General features: G+C 44.7%; 1 protein-coding gene across 1 annotated transcript in view; it reads left to right on the forward strand.

Annotated features, from left to right (window-relative positions):
• The window catches only part of CACNA1H (calcium voltage-gated channel subunit alpha1 H), a 478,708-nt gene that overhangs the window by 255,370 nt on the left and 202,163 nt on the right, over positions 1 to 21,175 (forward strand). The window contains exons 2-3 of the mRNA XM_077827747.1: positions 17,958 to 18,069; positions 20,755 to 20,888. Of these exons, the coding sequence (XP_077683873.1) occupies positions 17,958 to 18,069; positions 20,755 to 20,888 (246 nt within the window). The remainder of the gene's footprint in view (positions 1 to 17,957; positions 18,070 to 20,754; positions 20,889 to 21,175) is intronic.

A 21,175-nucleotide genomic window follows, 5' to 3' on the forward strand; every position in this document is an offset into this window, starting at 1 on the left:
AAAAAAGGTAGTAGTATTATCCCCATTTTACAGACAGGGGAACTGAGACACAGAGAGATTAAGTGAGTTGCCCAAGGCCGCATAGGAAGTCAGTGGCAGAAGCAGGAATCTCATCCAGGCCTCTTAGGTCCCAGTCCAATGGTATCCTGTTTATCTATCTCCAGGTGTTTATATGGCACCAAGTTCCTCATGGCAACTGACCTCCTTGCAAAAATTATGAGTCCAGTTCTGCACCTATATAAGTCCGTGGCCTAGCTCCCAATGACTTCATTGGTCAGGATCAGTAAAGAGCTTAAACACGGTGGATGTTCAGTTCGCCTTCCTCTTTTTGCCATTATTGACTAGTGCCCTGGGACAAAAGCTTCAGAAACTGGCCACTGACTCAGGGCGCCTCGGTGTTGTGATGACTGACCTGATGCCTCTGGCCTGAATTTCGGAGGGCCGAGGCACACCTACCTCAACTGGATCTGTGGATGCTGAGCACCTTTTGCAAAGCAGGCTCTCGCTGTCCCAAGCTGGGCACCCAAACTCAATGGCCACTTTTAGAAAGGGGGGCCGTGGTTCCCCTGGTCGGGAACGGTTGCTAGGAAACTGTGGCAAAGAGGCGCTTTGCTGGGAAAGTAGGGAGCTTCCTGGTTATTCTGATCCCCTGGGGAAGAGAGCTGTAGCTTTGGACTGGCCGCTGTGAAAGTTCTGCTTCCTGGTACTCCAGGCCTCACCCTTGTTCTTGACCGTTCCACGTTTCCAGACTGTAGCTGCCATGGTGGACTCTGAGGATGGAGGAAATTTTGCGGGGAGATTGAAACTTTAGGGAGGGATAATTAGAGGAAAGCAGAAAGAGATCTTCCCTTACTGTTCTCTCTCTAATGTAGTCTCCCATCTGTCCTAATCTTCCCTAAACCACAGCAAATGACATGTGTGGGGCTGTTCTGCAGATGGGGCAGCGGTGGCATGCACACACAGCGGTGCACATCCGGCATGCAGCTCTTTGATTCTCTGTTTACTAGCTGGCCAGGGGCAGCCAGATTCTTAGATGGCTCACAGAGAGAGAGAGAGAAATCCAATGACACTAGTCCTGCCTAACAAGGATCTCCATGTTTGAGGCATAACTGTTACTCTCACTTTGTCTCTTTCCTTTCCCCTCTGTCCCTGACTCTGATCCTGATTCCAAGTTACTCACATCCTCTCGGAAATAGGTTAGGGGCAGTTGACATAGGCACAGAAAATGCACAGGTGACATCTACCGCAAATTAGCTCTTAGGCCAACAGAACTGCAACCCGATCTCATTTACACTGGCTTCAATCTGGAGTGACTCCATTGCAGTCTGTGAAGTTGTGCAATCTTGGTGGCTTCAGAATCTGCCAGGGTGCGAAGGTTAAAGGTCCATTTCTCCCCTCCTCCCCACTCCATGCCTTATATTTCTAATTTAGGCCTTGATCCTGGTAGTAGGACCACATGGGTGCAGGGATCTGTGAATCTTATTCTTATAATGGGAGCTGGGCACCTGATTCTCTTACACCTCTTTGAAAATCCAGTCTTGGTCAAATAAGAATAATATATTTTTTTAAAAAGTCCACCCCTTTTGTGTCGTGTGTTAGTAACATCATAGACTCTAAAAACTGAAAGTTCCGCTGACTGCTTCTTCTGTAAACACATGTAATTATAACTTGGCTTTTATTCCTTGTTCTTATTTTCCTCAAAGACTTATGCACTGTGTGTCACAGTACAGTAAAGCTACAATATGGTTAAGTATTGCCAACCCCAAGCATTTACAAACCATGAGTCAGTCCTCCCAAAAAAATTAGGAGATTGGCGTAAAAATAATAAATTTGGGGTCTTTTTCTTTGCCTTCTGTTTTATGAGCCAATAGGTCACATTAAGGTCACATTTTCAAGCTTTTCTCTGCAACCTCAGGGGGCTAGAAACTTACTCTTTTCTTTAAATGAAAGCAGAGATTCTCACCTATTGATGGGGCTTTACAAAACAAACCCAATATCATGAGACTTGTAATAAGATCACAAGAGTTAGCAAAACTGTACACTATTCTAGCACTTTTAATATGTTTATCTCAAAGACCTTTGTCAAATTACAAATATGGGTAATACTGATTATTCCCGAAGCATTATTCCCATATTAGAAATGGGAAGCCTGACGTGATGTGTGGGAACAGGACTTACCCAAGGTCACAGCATCAGAGTCAGCCTAAAAGCCATTTTTCTTGACACCCAATCCTATGTTCTCCACACCTAGCTTTGTCTGGAGTTCCATAATATTCACCCCATGGAGTCTGAATGGTGAACAGTGCAATGACAGACAGCTAAAAGCAGGGATTACAGGGACAACAGACAGAGTTTAAATACAAAAAGGAGGTTTTGGCAGGGTAGTTACAAAAAGCTACCATCCAAACACAAATAAAAATATTTTCGTGGATTTTAAATGTTAGGTGAATTTCAACACTTGGATGGATGGATAGACATTAAACTTGTATCTGCAACCTTGGAACCCCAAACATTATGACACTGATCTAATGCATGAGACACTGGGACAGAGAAACTGACTAGAAACAGGAAGTGAAACTGATCCTTCTGGTTTTGCTGGCCAAAGATGAATGAAACATGGAACGGGGCCACATCATTGTAGAAAATTGCCTTTGAATTTTACAATTCTTTTTGAGCTGAGAATCGAATGTTTGTTAGTGACCGAGATAGGGAACGTCTTGTTTGTTTGTTAGTTTAACTTTTAATAATACGCAGCTCTTATCTAGCACTTTTCATGAGTAGATCTCAAAGCACTTTACAAAGCAGGTCAGTATCATTATCCCTATTTTGCAGATAGAGAAACTGAGGCACAGAGTGCTAATGTAACTTGCCCCAGGTCACCCAGCAGGCCAGTGGCAGAGCCATGAATAGAACCCAGGACTCCTGAGTCCAAATCGATTAGACAACACTGCCTATGTGATTTTGTTTTTTCTTTTGTTTTGTTTTGACTGTATCCCTTTCAGTGTCACAATGTAAAACAATATTGACCATCTCAGAAACAAGCTGGGGCCTTGTCTACATGGGAAAGTTGCTCCAGTTTAACTTAAATCAGTTTAGCTAAACTGATGCAAATCCTAGTATGGACACTTACTCTGATTTAAGAGCAGCTTATTTCTGGTTAGCCTGTGTGTTCCCAAGCAACTCAAGCTAAACTGAAATAAGTGTGTCCACATGGGACTTTGCACCTGTTTGCTATATTGCTTTAAATTCACACCTTAGGTTACAGCAGTGTAACGTTCTCATGTAGGCAAGTCAAGGTCTCATTAAGCAAAGCACCAGCAGGACGAGAGATAACAGCCCGCAGCTGGGCCGACTCCTGTGACTCGGTGTGGTGTGGGAGGACTGGAAACGTCGCACACAGCAGTTTCACAGGTTTTTTTTTTTCCCTTTCCGTCAAATCAAGGACAAATAAATCTATGAATTAGAAGAAAAATAAGACTCCTCTTCTGGAAACACTTGCGGCATTAAGAAAAATACATGTCCCATCTCTGCTGTACCCCATAAAGTGTAAAGTGTTGGTGACAATCCATTGTGCTCCAGCTCCAATTAGGCCAATTTCAAAGACTGAAATGTTCTCTGCTACTTGTTAGCCTGATCTCCTAATTAATCAATAATGTCCCTGACACAAGAAATGAGAGACTTGTTGACAGGTAAGCCTGGGCAGAACTCCTTCCATTCGAATAAGACAATGACTGCTATCACAGCCACCCTATGCCAAGACTCTTTCTGCTTGCTCAGGACGAAGACACGCTGGTGCTAGGCTGTTCGTTGTATAAACCTCTCTCAGCGTATTCCAGAAACACAATGAATCCCCCTAAAATTAATTGTTAGACCATGCTGACCTGAAATCCAACCCAATTTATTTTTTTTTTTGGCTACTTTAACTAAAATAAGCTCTAATATTTCCAGAAGTAAAGTTGCCTTGTGCCAGTTGGAAAGATGAGATTAAATGGACCTATATTATTAGTATATATTATTAGGATGAAAGATCAACTCATTACGAAGTGTGTTTGCCAAGGAATGCTGCTACATGGTCAGCAAATCACGTGGGCACCAAAAGCTTTGATGGTGTGATAAGTTCACCAATAATGGACATAGACTGCCAGCAAGATCATAGAATCATAGAATAACAGAGTTGGAAGGGACCTCTGGAGGCCATCTAGTCCAACCCCTTGCCCAGAGCAGGACCAATCCCAACTAAATCATCCCAGCCAGGGCTTTGTCAAGCCTGACCTTAAAAACTTCTAAGGAAGGGGATTCCACCACCTCCCTAGGTAACGCATTCCAGTGTTTCACCACCCTCCTAGTAAAAAAGTTTTTCCTAATATCCAACCTAAACCTCCCCCATTGCAACTTGAGACCATTGCTCTTTGTCCTGTCATCTGCTATCACTGAGAATAGTCTAGATCCATCCTCTTTGGATCCATCTTTCAGGTTGTTAAAAGCAGCTATCAAATCCCCCCTCATTCTTCTCTTCCATAGACTAAATAATCCCAGTTCCCTCAGCCTCTCCTCATAAGTCATGTGTTCCAGTCCCCTAATCATTTTTGTTGCCCTTCGCTGGACTCTCTCCAATTTCTCCACATCCTTCTTGTAGTGTGGGGCCCAAAACTGGACACAGTACTCCAGATGAGGCCTCATCAATGTCGAATAGAGGGGAACGATCACGTCCCTCGATCTGCTGGCAATGCCCCTACTTATACACCCCAAAACGCCATTGGCCTTCTTGGCAACAAGGGCACACTGCTGACTCAACAGTGATCATCTTAAGGACCTAAGTATATTGATCTGGGTGGTGCTCATTCTGCAACGAGGCTACATCCTTTTGGGATTTGCCATGATGTTGGCAATTAGTGCAAATGAGTCCTTAGTATCAAGTCAGATCCTTGCCAGATAAATTGACAAGGCTGAGGCCAGAGTGGAAAGATGATCTTCATCATTGTGCAGCAGTACTTGGCAACTGCTGTTCTTGATCTTCAGAACCAAGAGTCTGTCTTTGAGGTAATTCTGATTTTAATTAAGAAATATTAAAACCTTTGTTTCAGTAACTAAGCACATCAATTTAGCATCTGCCCTAGCAGCCTGTGCACTGACATAATTTCCTGGAAGTAGCTGGTTTTAAACCCTATTGCTTCTAAGCTCTGGACCAAATCCGGAAGTGGAAGTTACATTTCAGCAAGTGAGTTTAAGTTGATGTAATTTACAAACTCAGGTAGGAATGCTGGGCTGTTGCAGAGTGTATAAAACTGTCTAGGTGAAATCAGACCCTTCATTCTTTAACTTACGACTTCATATCCCCTCTGGCCTTTGGCATGTAAGTTTCATTAACTGAGACTCTCTTATTTAGATTCAGGTGTCCTTACCAACATATAACTTACACATCAGTGAAGTCTGAAGTCTTGCTGTGGAGCTGGAGAAGTCTGAAGTCTTGCTGTGGAGATGCTTTCATGCATTAATAATAATTAGCACTCTATAGCACTTTCTCATCTGCAAAGTGCTGGAGGTCTGGCTAATTGAATACTTGCTACCTGGTCTTGGAACATGATGGTTCTTGGAAATCCCATCAGGTGGAAATATCTCAATCTAGCCAGGACAAAGCTCTCAGTAGTTCACTGTCGAGAACAATCTTGCCTGGGATGGACAAGGTGACCCAATGGATCTTTTTCCAACCCCAGTCTCTCTGAGTCTAACAGCCTTGTGTTTGGAAGTTTTGGTGGGAATTGGAGATTGGTCTCGTTCTGTTTCAGATGCCATTACCCTGGAATTTGCTGTACAGACAAAAAGATTAAGCAAATTTCTTATAATTATCATTCCCTCTAGTGACAGATGACAGCAGATCTCCCTATCGTGTCTTTTTATTTTTAAATCTCTGCTTAATCACTGGCTCAGCTGCTTTTAAAGTGGGTGGCGCTTCATAGGCCTCTGAGAGCAATAGTTTCCATGATAACTAACATTTACCAGCTTTTGCACGGTGATACTGTTAATGGGTCAGCAGCCAATACAGGTGGGTTGTGATGACATTAGCAAACTGAAGGGGGACCTGAAGAATTCCAGTCAAGCAAGAAGTTTCTGCACATGGGGGTAAATCAAGACCTGGCAAATCCAGCCATGGCATTAGTTCTGATGAGGCTCTGCTGTCCAGAGAGAGCTGGATTTGGGATGGCGATGAAGCTGTGATAAAACAGGAGTGCTGGTAAGAGATTGAGCTCCCTTTCTTGGTGCAAGTCACCTGATATGGTTAAAGGTTACTGCCCCCGCTACATCTTCCTGCCCATCATTGCCAGCTCTCATGATTTTAACATTAGTTTAGTGGTATTTGTTATTTTTCTTTTTACCCAAGCTCCTGGAGTCATGTGAATACATGAGACTCTTGTGCTTATGTTTCAGAGTAGCAGCCGTGTTAATCTGTATTCGCAAAAAGAAAAGGAGGACTTGTGGCACCTTAGAGACTAACCAATTTATTTGAGCATAAGCTTTCATGAGCTACAGCTCACTTCATCGGATGCATTCAGTGGAAAATATAGTGGGGAGATTTATATACACACAGACCATGAAACAATGGGTGTTACCATACACACTGTAACCAGAGTGATGACTTAAGATGAGCTATTACCAGCAGGAGAGTGGGGGGGAGGGGAAACCTTTTGTAGTGATAATCAAGGTGGGCCATTTCCAGCAGTTAACAGGAATGTCTGAGGACCAGTGAGGGGTGGGAAATAAACATGGGGAAATAGTTTTACTTTGTATAATGACACATCCACTCCCAGTCTCTATTTCCTGTTAACTACTGGAAATGGCCCACCTTGATTATCACTACAAAAGGTTTTCTCCCCCCCCCCCCCCCCCGCTGGTAATAGCTCATCTTAAGTGATCACTCTCCTTACAGTGTGTATGGTAACACCCATTGTTTAATGTTCTGTGTGTATATAAATCTCCTCACTGTATTTTCCACTGAATGCATCCGATGAAGTGAGCTGTAGCTCACGAAAGCTTATGCTCAAATAAATTGGTTAGTCTCTAAGGTGCCACTAGTACTCCTTTTCTTTTTGTGCTTATGTTGTTGGTTTTTTAATTCTGTTTCCAACCCTTATGGGCGCAGGTTGAAGTTTGAAATGTGGACTTTAGTTGCTCAGAAGAAAGCCAACATAAAGAATTCTTACATTTTTTTTTTTAATCTCATAATGGCTAAGCCTCCCTCATGATTCTGAAGGCCTGTTCTGTGATATTTGAACCTGTGGGGTAGGCAATAGTGAAAACACAGTATCATCCAAACATGCCAACTGCAGACTAATACATCCAGTGAATAACACGCACAATGGAGATGTATAGGATGGAGGGCACAGCGGGTGATCTGAACCCCTTGACACATGGCTGCATTACCTTGCCTCCTACTGGAAAGTTACTATCTCCAATCAGGTTTCAGAGTAGCAGCCGTGTTAGTCTGTATCTGCAAAAGGAAAAGGAGGACTTGTGGCACCTTAGAGACTAACAAATTTATGTGAGCATAAGCTTTCGTGAGCTACAGCTCACTTCATCAGATACATTCAGTGGAAAATACAGTGGGGAGATTTATATACGCAGAGAACATGAAACAATGGGTGTTACCATACACATGTAACGGGAGTGATCAGGTAAGGTGAGCTATTACCAGCCGGGGGAGGGGGGGAGGGGGAGGGACTTTTTAGTGATAATCAAGGTGGGCCATTTCCAGCAGTTGACAAGAACATCTGAGGAACAGCGTGGGGGGGGAGGATAGTTTTACTTTGTATAATGACCCATCCACTCCCCGTCTTTATTCAAGCCTAAGTTAATTGTATCCAGTTTGCAAATTAATTCCAATTCAGCAGTCTCTCGTTGGAGTCTGTTTTTGAAGGTTTTTTGTTGAAGAATTGCCACTTTTAGGTCTGTAATCGAGTGACCAAAGAGATTGAAGTGTTCTCCAATTGGTTTTTGAATGTTATACTTCTTGACGTCTGATTTGTGTCCATTTATTCTTTTACGTAGAGACTGTCCACTTTGGCCAAGGTACATGGCAGAGGGGAATTGCTGGCACATGATGGCATATATCACATTGGTGGATGTGCAGGTGAACGAGCCTCTGATAGTGTGGCTGATGTGATTAGGCCCTATGATGGTGTCCCCTGAATAGATATGTGGACACAGTTGGCAACGGGCTTTGTTGCAATCAGGCAGCCAGTTCTTCTGATAACTGTCCCTTCTGCCATAGCTTGTTTGGCCATTGAAGTGGATCCATCACTGGGAGACTGTCTTTGCTGCTGCTTGTTTCTTTCATAGCCAGTGACTTTTTGTCTTGTGTGCTGTTCTGACTGTCTGCATGGTAATCCGCTTCTGTAATCCACTGGGAATGTAGTTTCCTCTCCTCTTTGTTTGGCTGAAAAATGGTGGTTTTATTGCTTTTATTCTCATTAGCACAGTCTCACTTTCTTTAGTTAACATGGTGTTGGTGGATGTCATTGTGCCACTTAATGTACGGTTTTAACAGTAAATAATCACAGAAAAGAATAAGGGATGCTAGGAGCAATCACATCTTGTAGTGTTTCCTAATATAACTTCTGTTTCCATTGGTCCATTGTGTGTTACCACTGTCATGCACAGGCACTGTCTGCAGTATTCTGGATGTCTTCAGGAAACAGAGAGCCAGTGAAGTATGTCCTCCCGTAGCACTCTCCCTTGGGGGTAATTATCGTGTATGACAATAGCACGGATGGTATAGGTGTCACCTGGGTAAATTGTCAGCCACTTTCTGTTTGGAATCTGATAATCTGTCCCATGTGCAGTGAGGGTCACTATATATCATTTAGTATTCCTTCTAGTCACCTAACTTGCAGCTCTTTTGCGATTACTTCAGGGTAAATTCTCTTTGAATGAAGAAGCTTGTCATAGTAGACGGTAGCACTAAGATTTTTGTCTTTCCACAAGTCTCTGATCTGCTAGTCCCCGGCTCCCATCCTGACGTATGTTGCAATATTCCAGTAATGCTACATATGAATTACTTGTACCCAGTAGGGCTTTTATTTGTATCAACTCCTTTGCTATTTGCACTGACCCAGACCTACTTTTGGCTGGTGCATTTGACTGTGCACAGTAAGGGATTGATGAGGTGCTTTGACTGATACACCAGAAAGAATTGCTGAAATGAGCCATTTATGTGTTGTGCACCATTGGCTGTTATTAAGTCATCTGGAATCTCACAGCAAGCAAACTGTTATTTACCATGTGTTATTACATTGCCACTTGATGTGTTATGCAACAGCTTGGGTTTAAAAGAGTAGTAGCCCACTAGTAAGATGTAATCTTTCTCATTTATTTCAGATGAATCTGTGACAACCTAAATTCCAAAGTGTTCAGAAATCACACTTGATTTTAATGATTCTTTGCATTGTACTCTGCTTTTCACTCATGGAGAACTTTTCTTGGATGGCAGCATTCACGCCTGGCCAGAATAGGCAAGCTTTGGCTTTGCTTTTACCCAGTTGGGCATGATGGGTTGTGCTTAGCGTTTCCAGCTTGTGCTGTGACATGATGCTGGAATCCCACTATCTGCAGTAATGTCTGTCAACCCAGTATGGGCTCTTATGAGAGTCTTCGCACTGCTCCTGAAGCCTGACGCCACTTTGAGGACACTTTTACAAAATCAGCAGGCTATGGGTTAAACCTGATCCCCAGAGCAGTTCATCTACCAGGAAGCAAACCAATTTTCATTCAGATTGGAACATGGCCCAGTGCAAACTACCCTCACTTGGAGCAAGGGACATAGCGTTCTCAGCTTAGCTCATTGTCAAGAGAAATTGAGAATGAACTGAAATTGCCTCTGTCTGGAATTTCTGGGAAGGCAGATTAGTTCCGTTAGACCACAGCTATCAGGGTAATCCCACTTTTGAATTATGGAACAAATCACTGTCATTAATCTGATGTGAAAATAAATAGGCCAGGCACTTAATGCATTTGTACAAAACCCCAGTCACAGAGAGAGAACGCTGTCTGGTGAGACATTTTCAGAGTAACAGTCATGTTAGTCTGTATTCGCAAAAAGAAAAGGAGTACTTGTGGCACCTTAGAGACTAACCAATTTATTTGAGCATAAGCTTTCATGAGCTACAGCTCACTTCATCGGATGCATACTGTGGAAAGTACAGAAAATCTTTTTATACACACAAACCATGAAAAAATGGGTGTTTACCACTACAAAAGGTTTTCTCTCCCCCCACCCCACTCTCCTGCTGGTAATAGCTTATCTAAAGTGATCGCTCTCCTTACAATGTGTATGATAATCAAATTGGGCCATTTCCAGCACTTCTCCCCATCCTCCTCCCCCACAAACCCACTCTCCTGTTGGTAATAGCCCACCTTGATTATCATACACATTGTAAGGAGAGTGATCACTTTAGATAAGTTATTACCAGCAGGAGAGTGGGGTGGGGGGAGAGAAAACCTTTTGTAGTGGTAAACACCCATTTTTTCATGGTTTGTGTGTATAAAAAGATCTTCTGTACTTTCCACAGTATGCATCCAGTGAAGTGAGCTGTAGCTCACGAAAGCTTATGCTCAAATAAATTGGTTAGTCTCTAAGGTGCCACAAGTACTCCTTTTCTGTCTGGTGAGACAGGACAACAACAGCAAACCTCCCTGCACTAGGCTGGAGTTTAAATTCAGAGTGCTTCTTCAACACGGTATCAGTCATTAGTCTTTTTGAGGTAGGAATAAAGAAAGAGGAGGAAGAAATATGCTCATATGGAAATTTCATAGCACTGCAGATGGGGAAAATTCCTCGAGGGAAAATTCCTGCATTATATTTCTTACAGTGTATTCTTTACTGGTTTCCCAATCTGGGTTAAGCATCCCAAATGGTAAGATGCCCACCGCTGCTAGTTCAGGTGTCCACAGCCTAAAATATCTCAACATTAAGAAACGTTGATTCATATTCCGCCTACATTTTTCTTTTCCGAATTTCTTCCCATGCTCTGCTTTTATGCTCCTTTTCTCCTCTTGGGTATTTCCAGTGATGCCTTTTGCTGGACATGGCTACAACTCTCTAATCTGCGCGGCTCGAGCTTTCTGTGCCACCGTGCGGTAGGTGTTCCTTCCAAAAAGCTTCCGGCTTACTGGAAAATACCGAGTTCAGCTTTGGCACGAGATGAATGAGGGCCAGTAATACCTCCAACTTCCAGGACTCACTTGAGCTTATTCCAACTCTATGGACAAAATTTCAAATGTAGGTGCTTAAAATGAGGCACCTATATCCATATTTAAATGAAAGTGGCCAGGTTTTTAGAGATCCTGAGCTTCCTCAGCAACTAGTGAAGTTAATGGGAACTTTTGGGTGCTCAGCGTATCTGAAAATCAAGCCACAGACTTAGGTGTCAAAATACCGATCGGGGTGAAATTCTGCCCCATTGACGTAAGTGGCAAACTCCCATTGATTTCAGTTGGGCTGCGATTTCATCTTAAATGCCTAACTTTTAGATATCTACATTCAGGCATTCGACAGCAATAAAAAAATTCCTGATTGAGATAAAGGGCATTGGAAACCCATATGAATGTATTTGTCATGAGAGGAAGAGGATGAAAGATGTTGCTTTCATTGATGTGTGTGGGACAGGAGCCAGAGAAGGATGAAAGCTCATGATTGTCAATAGAGTGTAGAGAATTCACTGTAGGAAACAATCCTGAGCTAGCCAGATATGTGAACAAAATGATCGACTGGATATTTTTCCACCTCTTCAACAGCATCTATTATTCTATTGTGGCCACAGAATCTATTACAGGGAAACGCTGGAAGCTTTTATATTGTAGCTCCAGGAAGCTAGGTGGAGTATATTAAACCTTGGGTAACCTTTGTACTAGTTTGATAAGTTAATGCAATCTATCTGTAGTTTTTATACTGTGCTCATTACTGTCGTCTGGGCCAATGTTCCCTCTAACTTTTTTTCCATCCATGTTTCGGAATGAATTTTGTGATGTGCACCAATATGGAGGTCGCATGTGGTGAGGGTGGGGCCAAGGGGGTTTGGCGTGTGGGAGGGGGCTCAGGGCTGGGGCAGAGGGTTGGGGCACGGGGGGGTGGGCTACCGGTGAAATTTATGAGCAAACCTTCCTGCTTAAAACAAGGTGCTGAAAGTGGTTGTTCCTAGTGGTGGTGTTTGGTCTGAAGGGCCAAGTTCCATGCTATGAGACAATGTCCCCTTTAATTAAATAGTGTCAGTCTGAAAACCATCCCCATTGATATTTCCTCCTCAGCGAGGCAGGGCATTGCTTGGCTGAGTATAGAGAGGGATTAGAGCTTTCAAAACAGGGGAGCAGTAGTCTCTACAGGATTGCTCTGAAATCCAGCAAAAAACAGCAGTTAGCTTTAAAATGGCCATGAGCGTCCGATTTGCGACCACATCACTCATGAAGTGTTAGACCTCAGTGCCTTTCTTTTCTGAAGGCACCGCCTTTCCGGGTCAGAGGGCAGTTCACAATCCCCGAGCCCATTTAGCTCTTGGCCTGTGTGTCAAGGCTGCCAACAATTGGGCAGCTGCGTGCCAGTTGTGGTGGTGGCTTTCCTGGTGTGGTCACTTGTCTGCTGAGAGCTGGCGTGAGACCCACCCACGCACATCACAAAGGCCACCCAGCATGCCTCCTTGCATCCTCTCCTGAGCTCTCCAGAAAGCAACTCCAGATGGAATGTGGGGTCAAATGCTTTGTTCAAGCGAGGGTGGGAAATTGCGTAATGGGCAAGTCCACATCATAAAATCCAACCCAGCTTACACTAACCAGAACATTGAGACCAAGGATGAGCGGGGCCATGGAGCGTGAATTTCCCCTTTAGTCCCCTAGATGGCCTCTCTAGGAAAGGGCCGAAGCACGTTGGCGGGGGGAGCTTGAACTGCTGTTGCTTGTTCTGAATCTTTTCAGTGGGGAAACAAGAGGCGCTATCTCGACAGCCCCTTTCACCAGCAGTAAACCCACTCACTATTAATGTTTTTTTCAAGGAAAATACAATGTAAAGAGTGAAACAAATGTGAATGCAGACATCTGGGAGTAACCCAGGAGCTATATTAAAACAGAGTTCTACATAAACCCATCAAGCTAAGCAAACGTTGTAAGCAGGCTGCAGCAGTGGGTTGGTTTTTGTTTGGGTCTGACGTGGTCTGTTTTCTTTATGGAACATGATTCTAACTCTGCTTCTAATTAGCCCAAAGATGAGGCTGAGGTGGAACCAAACATGCCTAAAAAAATGCCCAAAATCAAAACCTAATGGCATCTCGGGGAATAAAACCAAAATAAACTCTAGCTAGTATTTCAGCAATGGACCAGTTCCTTGAAACTGTGGCCAGTAGCTGCAGTATGGGGGCCTTCATATCACATGGCAGGAGAACTTGGCAACTCCAGTCTCATGGGTGGATTGGTTGGATTTTTATTTGTTTATTTCTGTAGAAGCTCCTCCTCCATTAAAAAATCAAACACGTTCAACACAAAACGTTAGCTGGGCAATTCTCCCAGGTGCAGATTGTTCCAGTTCGGCGCTCTCTCATGAAACCGGAGGCGCCATACCCAGCCACTGATATCCCCCTTCCACCCTCAGCCTTTCTTCTGTGGGCCTCCTGACTTTCTGAACTGCCTGATCCAAATCCCACTGACATCAATTGAAAGGCTTAGGCAGGAACATGTCCAGGCAAAATATCTTAAATGTACCAGTAGGTGTCAGTGTTTCGGATTATTGCTTTGATTTGCATTTGTTTTCTCCCAGAGGGCCCTGCCTCTGTTCTCCAGCTGTTGTCAGTGGGGCAGTCGGACAGTTCCGCCATGGGTCAGGCAGGGCTGCAAGGAGGCTGGAGCTACAGAAGAAGCCGGCAAACACACTGCCAGCCCCAAGCGTTCAGACGTCGTGAGTCATTCCTAGCCTCGTCAAATCAGGAGATCAGTTTAAAAAGCAAGAGCTGTTAAAAATAATACAACAGGGGGTTGGTTTTTTTACCTTCTGGTTTCTGAGCCATTAGGATGCGCTCAGGGGCACGTTTTCAAGCGTCTCCCTGCAGCCATTAGGGCTACAAATGTAGTCATTGTTTTAAATGAAAGCTGCCGTTCCAATGTAATCACCTGACTCCAGAACCTGGGGCTTTAAGAAATACACCAAGTGTCGTGACTTGTGCCTAAAACTGCAAAAGTTGGCCCCGGGGCAGAAAGAGATGACATGGTGCTGGTCTTCTTTTAAAGACACTGAGAACTTGTACTTAACATCGACATTAATGCTACTTAAACGATACATACCGCTAATACAGTAGCAACCAAAGCCTGGTGTTGACTGTAGCCTGCAGTTCCCTGATATCCAGCACCCCACCTCCCAAATTGGAGGATGACCTTTGACCTCTGCAGCCATACCCCATCCTTGCATCATACTAACAGTAGTTATGCCAGGCAGGCAGCGAGCGTACAGACTCTGTGGGCAATGACTCATACAAACAAGGTTCACATTCACTGAGAGATTTACCAGTTTGGCTTGCCTCTGTTCTCATTCCACCCTGGTGCCTTAACCCTTTGGCTGTTGGCTGTCAAACCCTGGTCCAAGTGCCAGTTTTGTACAGTGCTTTAGTCTTTTGTGGCTGCTCTTGCAGGCCACCATTCTCTCTTTATGCTGAGGTTCCACACTGGCCCTGGTGTGCTTGTATCCATTCAGTGGTGCTGACCCAGACTCCCCATGTGTCCTAGCTAGCCCGTGTTCTCTGGTTGCTGAGGGTGATCATGACTAACAGGCAGGTGGCGGTCACTGCCTGCCACAGCTGTGGTGTGTGGTGGTTGTTTTTCTGGATAAACTGGAACGTTTGTTCAGAAAGGTTGGAAAGTCTAGCTCCGCCATTTCCCGTTCTTCTGCTGTGATTCTGTGACTTCGAAATCTGTGGAAATTGACAGATTTGACTGCCTGGGAGATGTGTCCTGGTGGGTGGAGCTGGAATACCGGGCTGTTAAAGATCTCCTCCAGACTGGCTCCATTAGATTGCAGTACAGATCACTACTGAGGTCACACCATTGAAACCAGTGGTGTTTTGCCAGCAGAGACGTCAACCCCCAGTCATGTTTGTATTACGCTCCTAGGAGCAAGGGCAGTCTCTTGAGGTCCGTCGACACTGGTGGTGTAATTTGTGGCTAAGTTACACGTACCTGCGTTAGCTCTGATCAAGCCAGCACTCTAAAAATAGGTTTCCGAGTAGCAGCCGTGTTAGTCTGTATTCGCAAAAAGAAAAGGAGGACTTGTGGCGCCTTAGAGACTAACCAATTTACAAATAGTGTAGGTTTGCTGCCCCAGGAACGGTCCCATCTGACTCCCTACGTACATACTCAGAGTGACTAGCCTGCCCCGCCACCTGTGACTATACTTTTTGTTGTGGTAGTGTAACGCCGACAGACCCCGGATGTCGGTGGGCAGGATCAAACTTGGGACCTCTGGAGCTTAGTGCTTGAGCCTCTACCGCCTGAGCTAAAAGCCAACTGCCTCTTGGTTAAGGCTGCAGAGCAGACTCATTTAACTCTCCCTAAGTGGTCTCAGTGTCACTAGATGGGGCAGAACACCACACCCAGGAAGTGTGTGGGTTACACTAGCTTGGTCAGAGCTAGTGCAGGTATGTCCACCCACGCTAGAAATCTCACCTCCAGCTCCAGTGTATATTTACCCTTAGATGCTCAGATACCATATTGACAAGCACAGGGTGAACACCTTGGGCCAGATCCTCAATCGTTGTCACTCAGTTGAAATCAGTGGGCCTCGAACGGTTTACACTGGCTGAGGACCTGGTCCCCTAGGCTTCCTCTGAGCTTTGCAGAGCAGTGCTCACACTGATGTGATTTTAATGATAGTGCTCTCCATTACGGCTTCATTTCACCCTCGCTCTGGCCTGGGAGGGTGTCTGTGGCTGGGCTTTATCACAAAAAGCTTTACAAGCACTTAGTGGAAACCAAGGTCTCCTTCCTTTCTGGTGCCCGGGCTGTCTTTGTTTTGTGGCTTTTAGGGAGGCTGCCGGTCATTACGGCTGGAATGCTGCTGAGTTTGAGCAATCCGGATGGTAGCGGAATTCCAGCTGCCTCCCGGGTGCATGGTTTCCATCCTGTCGGACACACGCACATACCGCCCGGCAACCCAGATTCCAGGCAAACGCAGCGAACGTTTTTTAAAAAAAAAAAGCATCTTTGGGGACAATAACATCAAGACACAAGCCTGGGTGGTATAAATAAAGGATAAAACATGGGGCCGCCAGGGCAAAACTGACAGACCCATTTCTCGAGAGATGAGAAGCCCCGATAACCCAAGCTCTAGTTTTTGTTGGATGGTTTTCATGAACCTTAGTTGATCTTCAGATTATAAACACTGGATTTATTACTCAGGCAGCTCTTGCAAACACAGAGCAGTCAGGCAGCATGGGAGGGAAGTTGAGTTAGGGATGTTGTATAATGAACAAACCACTTGCTGTATAATAATGAATAGGACAAGACATGGTAGGGTATTTTTTCTGAAGTTATTGATGCAAATAAGACCGTTTTCTACAGTGTTGTCTAATGTAGAAATGTTGTTGGGGTTTTTTTTGCGTGATGATATAAAAGAATTCTCCTTCTCCGCCACATTCTCTCTCGTGGTCACATTTATTTTCTAACATCCAGTTCTTTCACACACACTTGTGAAACCCAAGATTTTTTCCCCCCCAAAATCTGTCTTTTGTTTTGTTTTTAAATCATCCCAATAGTAGTAATGAAACCCTCTGAATTCAATTGAGTTCTCATTTACATTGGTGTAAATCGGCAGTTACTACACTGGAGTTACTCTGGATTTACATCGCTGTAACCTAGATCAGAATCTGGCCCTCCGATTTTCTTCTAACTGATAGTTCAGCCACACCAAAGTTCTCTAACCAAGAGCCTTTTGCTTTCCTGTGACTGTGAATCAGATTTTTGGAAGAAACTTGGTCGCCCCAGGTGCCAGCTGAGCCAACTCTGCATCTGCAATACAGCTCGGCAGGCCCAAAATACATATTCTCCCTCTGTTATCGCCCTGCGATTTATAGCCTAACTCCCAACCTGGCGTCCCCTCTCCAGATCAGCATCTGCTGCTGACTTCAGTTTGCTTTTGCTGTCATTCACCTTGCCCGTGCTGAGGAGCTTGCATGGAAGTTCCCATCTCCCAGGGCCTCCGACATCGCCCTGATGGGGACTTGTAGAAATCCTTGGATTTGCAGCATTTGGTGATCGCTCTGAGAACTTCAAATGGGAACAAAAGGAATGTGTCAGTTTAATTTGGAAAATTATTAAATGTAAATGGGACCGCTAGTCAAGTATCGGGTGCATCCGAGGCACAGAATAGGCCCAAGCCTCAGGAAAGTAATGAGGTGCGGTGCGATATGGTTGGAGCAGGCAGGATTTCTGGGCTCTAATCCAGACTCTGTTACTGACTCACCACGTGACCTTGGCTAAATCACTTGACCACTCCCTCCTCAGTTTCCCCATCTTTGTAATGCAGAAATTATTACCACTAGCCTGTCTCGGGTTTGAGGATTTAGGCCGATAAAGGGCTTTGAGATGAAAGTTGCTACGGATGGACAAAGATTTTTTGTTGGGTCCTTGGCTGCTCTCTCACCTGTATGATATATGGAAATTGATGACAAGGTGTGGAAGGTCATCTGTGAAATCTAATAATTCGTCTCATTGCACTGTTCTGAAGCCCCTACCGTCCTCTCATCTCAGCAGGAGTCCCCTTTGCAGGGATCCTTTCCCTTGAGTTCCCAGAAACTTCAGCTTTGGGGCAGCTTTTGTTATTTGGATCGGGAGTGCTGGTTCTTTGGATGTGTAAATGGGGCCGTGCTTTTGCTGACACTCTCCATGTCTTTGCCCACTGCTGACCAAGTGCATCCTCCTTAACTCGCTGCTCTCACCTGGTTCGAGCATGTCAGCATGCTGGTCATCCTGCTGAACTGTGTCACCTTGGGCATGTTCCAGCCCTGCGAGGATGTGGACTGCAAGTCGGAGCGATGCACCATCCTGGAGGTAGGAATGGGAGCCTGATGCACTTTCACAGCTGGGTGGTAAAACACTAACCCATGGAAAACAGTGAGCCTTCTGGGCTAGTGATTCATTCAGGAGCCAGGGCCCCGAGATTATATTCCCAGTCAGGATCCTAAGGATCTGGCTAGAGTGTACTAAAAGCCTATGCCTGCTTTGTTCTTCAGCTGACCTATATCCAAACGAGCTGCAGATTACTGTCCACTGAGGCCGGTGTACAAGTCCTGGGCTCATAAACCCTTTTCCTAGAACCTTAATAGCCTCCCAGAACTCCAGGGGGCAGCACGTGAGCCTGGCAATCACATAGCTGACATATGCCACAGGGCTGGCCATCTCTAAGCCCTTTGCCCTTAGCATCACATCACAGCTGCATCTGGTGTGAGAGTTGTGACTATGCACCTCCTTCACCAACTAGCCTTCTAGGCTCCAAACAGACATCTATGGAGACACTCAGCCTTTGCAAAGCATTATGTGAACCAGTGTAAAGATGGCTGGCTTGTGTCTGTGTAATGTCCTGAGCATGCTTGACTCTTTAATACCCTGCAAACCCTTCTGCAGTAAGGAAATGCCATTGGGACCTCTAGTAGATCATCAGATGCACCCACCTCCTAAGGACTGGTCAAGGATCATATGCAAATGTCAACAACCAGAGGTTCTCTCATCCCAGACCCTTCCAGCCCAAAGTTATGAGATGTTAGGTGCAGAACTGAACCAACCAGAGCAATTGAGAAACCACCAGAGATTGGTTACAGAATAAATTGTAGAACCGAGCTGAGAAAATACTGCAAATGGTTATCCACCGTAGGAATTGCCACACCAGATTAGGGTAGCATCTGGTCCCAGCTGCTTTAGAGAAAGGTGCAGCAAATTGTGGCAGGTACTCATGGAATACCCTGCCCATGGGGAAAGCAGCTTCCTAGACCTCATCAGATAGCAACTGGTCTGAAGCAAAGGTTTCCATTCCTCCCAACCATGTTCCTGCCTTTTGTTGTTTGTAATCGTTCACACAAATGGATCTTGGCTTGGTGGATGTCTGTCATTCTTACAAATACCCAAATCCATATGCAAACAGAGGGATTTTTGCATGAGCAAGAGTCATTGTTGTTGATTATTCACTCTTTGTTCTCTTCAGAAAATGTCATCAAATCAGTTAGCCGAAACCATATTATGGATACGTCTACACAGCCCACAGTAGCAAGCCTCCCCAGCCCAGGTGGACAGACTCAGGTTGTGGGGGACTTATGCTAGTGTTCTGAAAATAGCCATGTCGACAGCACTTCGGAATTGTGGTTCAGGCTGGAGCTAGGGCTCTGAAGCCCATCCTCCTTCCTGGGCTTCAGATTCTGCGTCACTACATCTACCTAGCTATTTTTCATGTGGTAGCATGAGTCCCGGGAGCTCGCATCTGTTGCTCCGGGCTGGGAGGCTTTGCTGCGGCAGGCTGTGTAGATCATAACCTTTGTGACGTGAATGAATCGAAGTGACCAGTTCAGGAGGAGCCCGCACAATGACCAATGTTTGCGTTGAGTGGTGAATGATTACAACATGTCCGATATATTTGTAAAAATCCGAGCATGCTGTGAACAGTTAGCAGACTGAAAAAGAGCAAAACATGCAAAGAACAATCATCCAACTTTCACCCCTGCCTCACTCCAGCTTGTAGGAAGAACGAAAGCCAAAACATGATGTAGGAAGCATTGAGCTCCCTTGTGGAGATAACTCAGATGCCAATTATCAAATGAACGGAGACTGCTGGAACAAGTTCAGTATAGTTTGTAAAGTGTTGGTAGGTAAGCAGACAGCTCGACTAGATAGATCTCTCTCACCTGCACAGGTGCACACCCAATAGCATATGCAAAGGAAGCCAGTTTGCAGCTGCCTGTTTTCTGTTATGTTTGGCAATAAACCATGCAGGCCTCAAAATGAAAGTATCAGAGACTCACCGTAGGAGGCTCTGCTGACTGTTACGATCACAAAGAAAGTGGTTGGAGGGGCACATCTGTCCACGTTTACAGGTGTGAATCAAGACTCTGCTGTAACTTTCCCGAGGTTTTTTTCAAAAGAGAAAAGTTTTTTCCATGTGACTAATAACAATCAATATGTCCCACTGCATAGTCATAATTTATGGGGCAACATGCATTTAGCAATGAGTCCATTTCGTAATATTTCAGTTCCTAACCTGTAGCACATGTGGTCTGTCTGATCGATATTTGCTTCAGCCTGTGCACGATACAAAGCCTGGGCACCCCAAATGCACAGCACGTGTATCTCGGAGTTTTTCAGTGGCAACTTGCCAGGACCCTGAGGGTTGTGTGGCATTTGCATATCGATTTGCATATGCTTTAAATGCAAAAGTAAATCCGTAACAAGCATAATACGTTTGTGTGCTTGTATCTTTGTCACTAGATGAATAGAAATTGCTTATTGTTCCTCAGCAATAAAAACCCAACAGTTGCATTTCAGTCAGTGTTATCATCACTCAGCAGACAACCCAGGATGTATTTTGGGTTTTATAGCTGACACTTCAGTACTCCATGAGCCATGGTTTGATCACCTCAGCTGTAGATACATAATATCCATACAGTAGAAATATACATATGCCTGGTTTTTTTTATCTCTGCAATACAGAACCACAGTAGAACTCACTGCAATCATCTTTTTATGACCTAGGCATTTGACCATTTCATCTTCGCCTTCTTCGCTGTGGAGATGGTCATCAAGATGGTAGCTCTGGGGATCTTCGGGCAGAAGTGTTACCTAGGAGACACATGGAATCGCCTGGACTTCTTCATCGTAATGGCCGGGTGAGTAGCCAAAGCTCATAAATTAACCATGTGCACTGGAGGCATAAACAAATCCACCAGTCGCCCTGGCTGCTTTTGGGTATTTCTTAAGGAAGCTGCCAAGTGGGAGCCAAAGAAAAGTCATGTAAAACCTGATCTCTGAGGCAATAAAACACTGTTGAGTTCGGCTGTAATTGATTTTGCAAAAGCATCTGCAAACTATGAAATGGGAAGCTGCTGTTGATTAGCCTGACCTGAATCTGAGGGTTGGGGTGGAGGGAATGGGTTAGAGAAGGCGTTCTGCAGCA

Source organism: Eretmochelys imbricata, chromosome 10 (assembly GCF_965152235.1).
Source record: "Eretmochelys imbricata isolate rEreImb1 chromosome 10, rEreImb1.hap1, whole genome shotgun sequence".
In the NCBI taxonomy this organism is placed as follows: domain Eukaryota; kingdom Metazoa; phylum Chordata; order Testudines; family Cheloniidae; genus Eretmochelys; species Eretmochelys imbricata.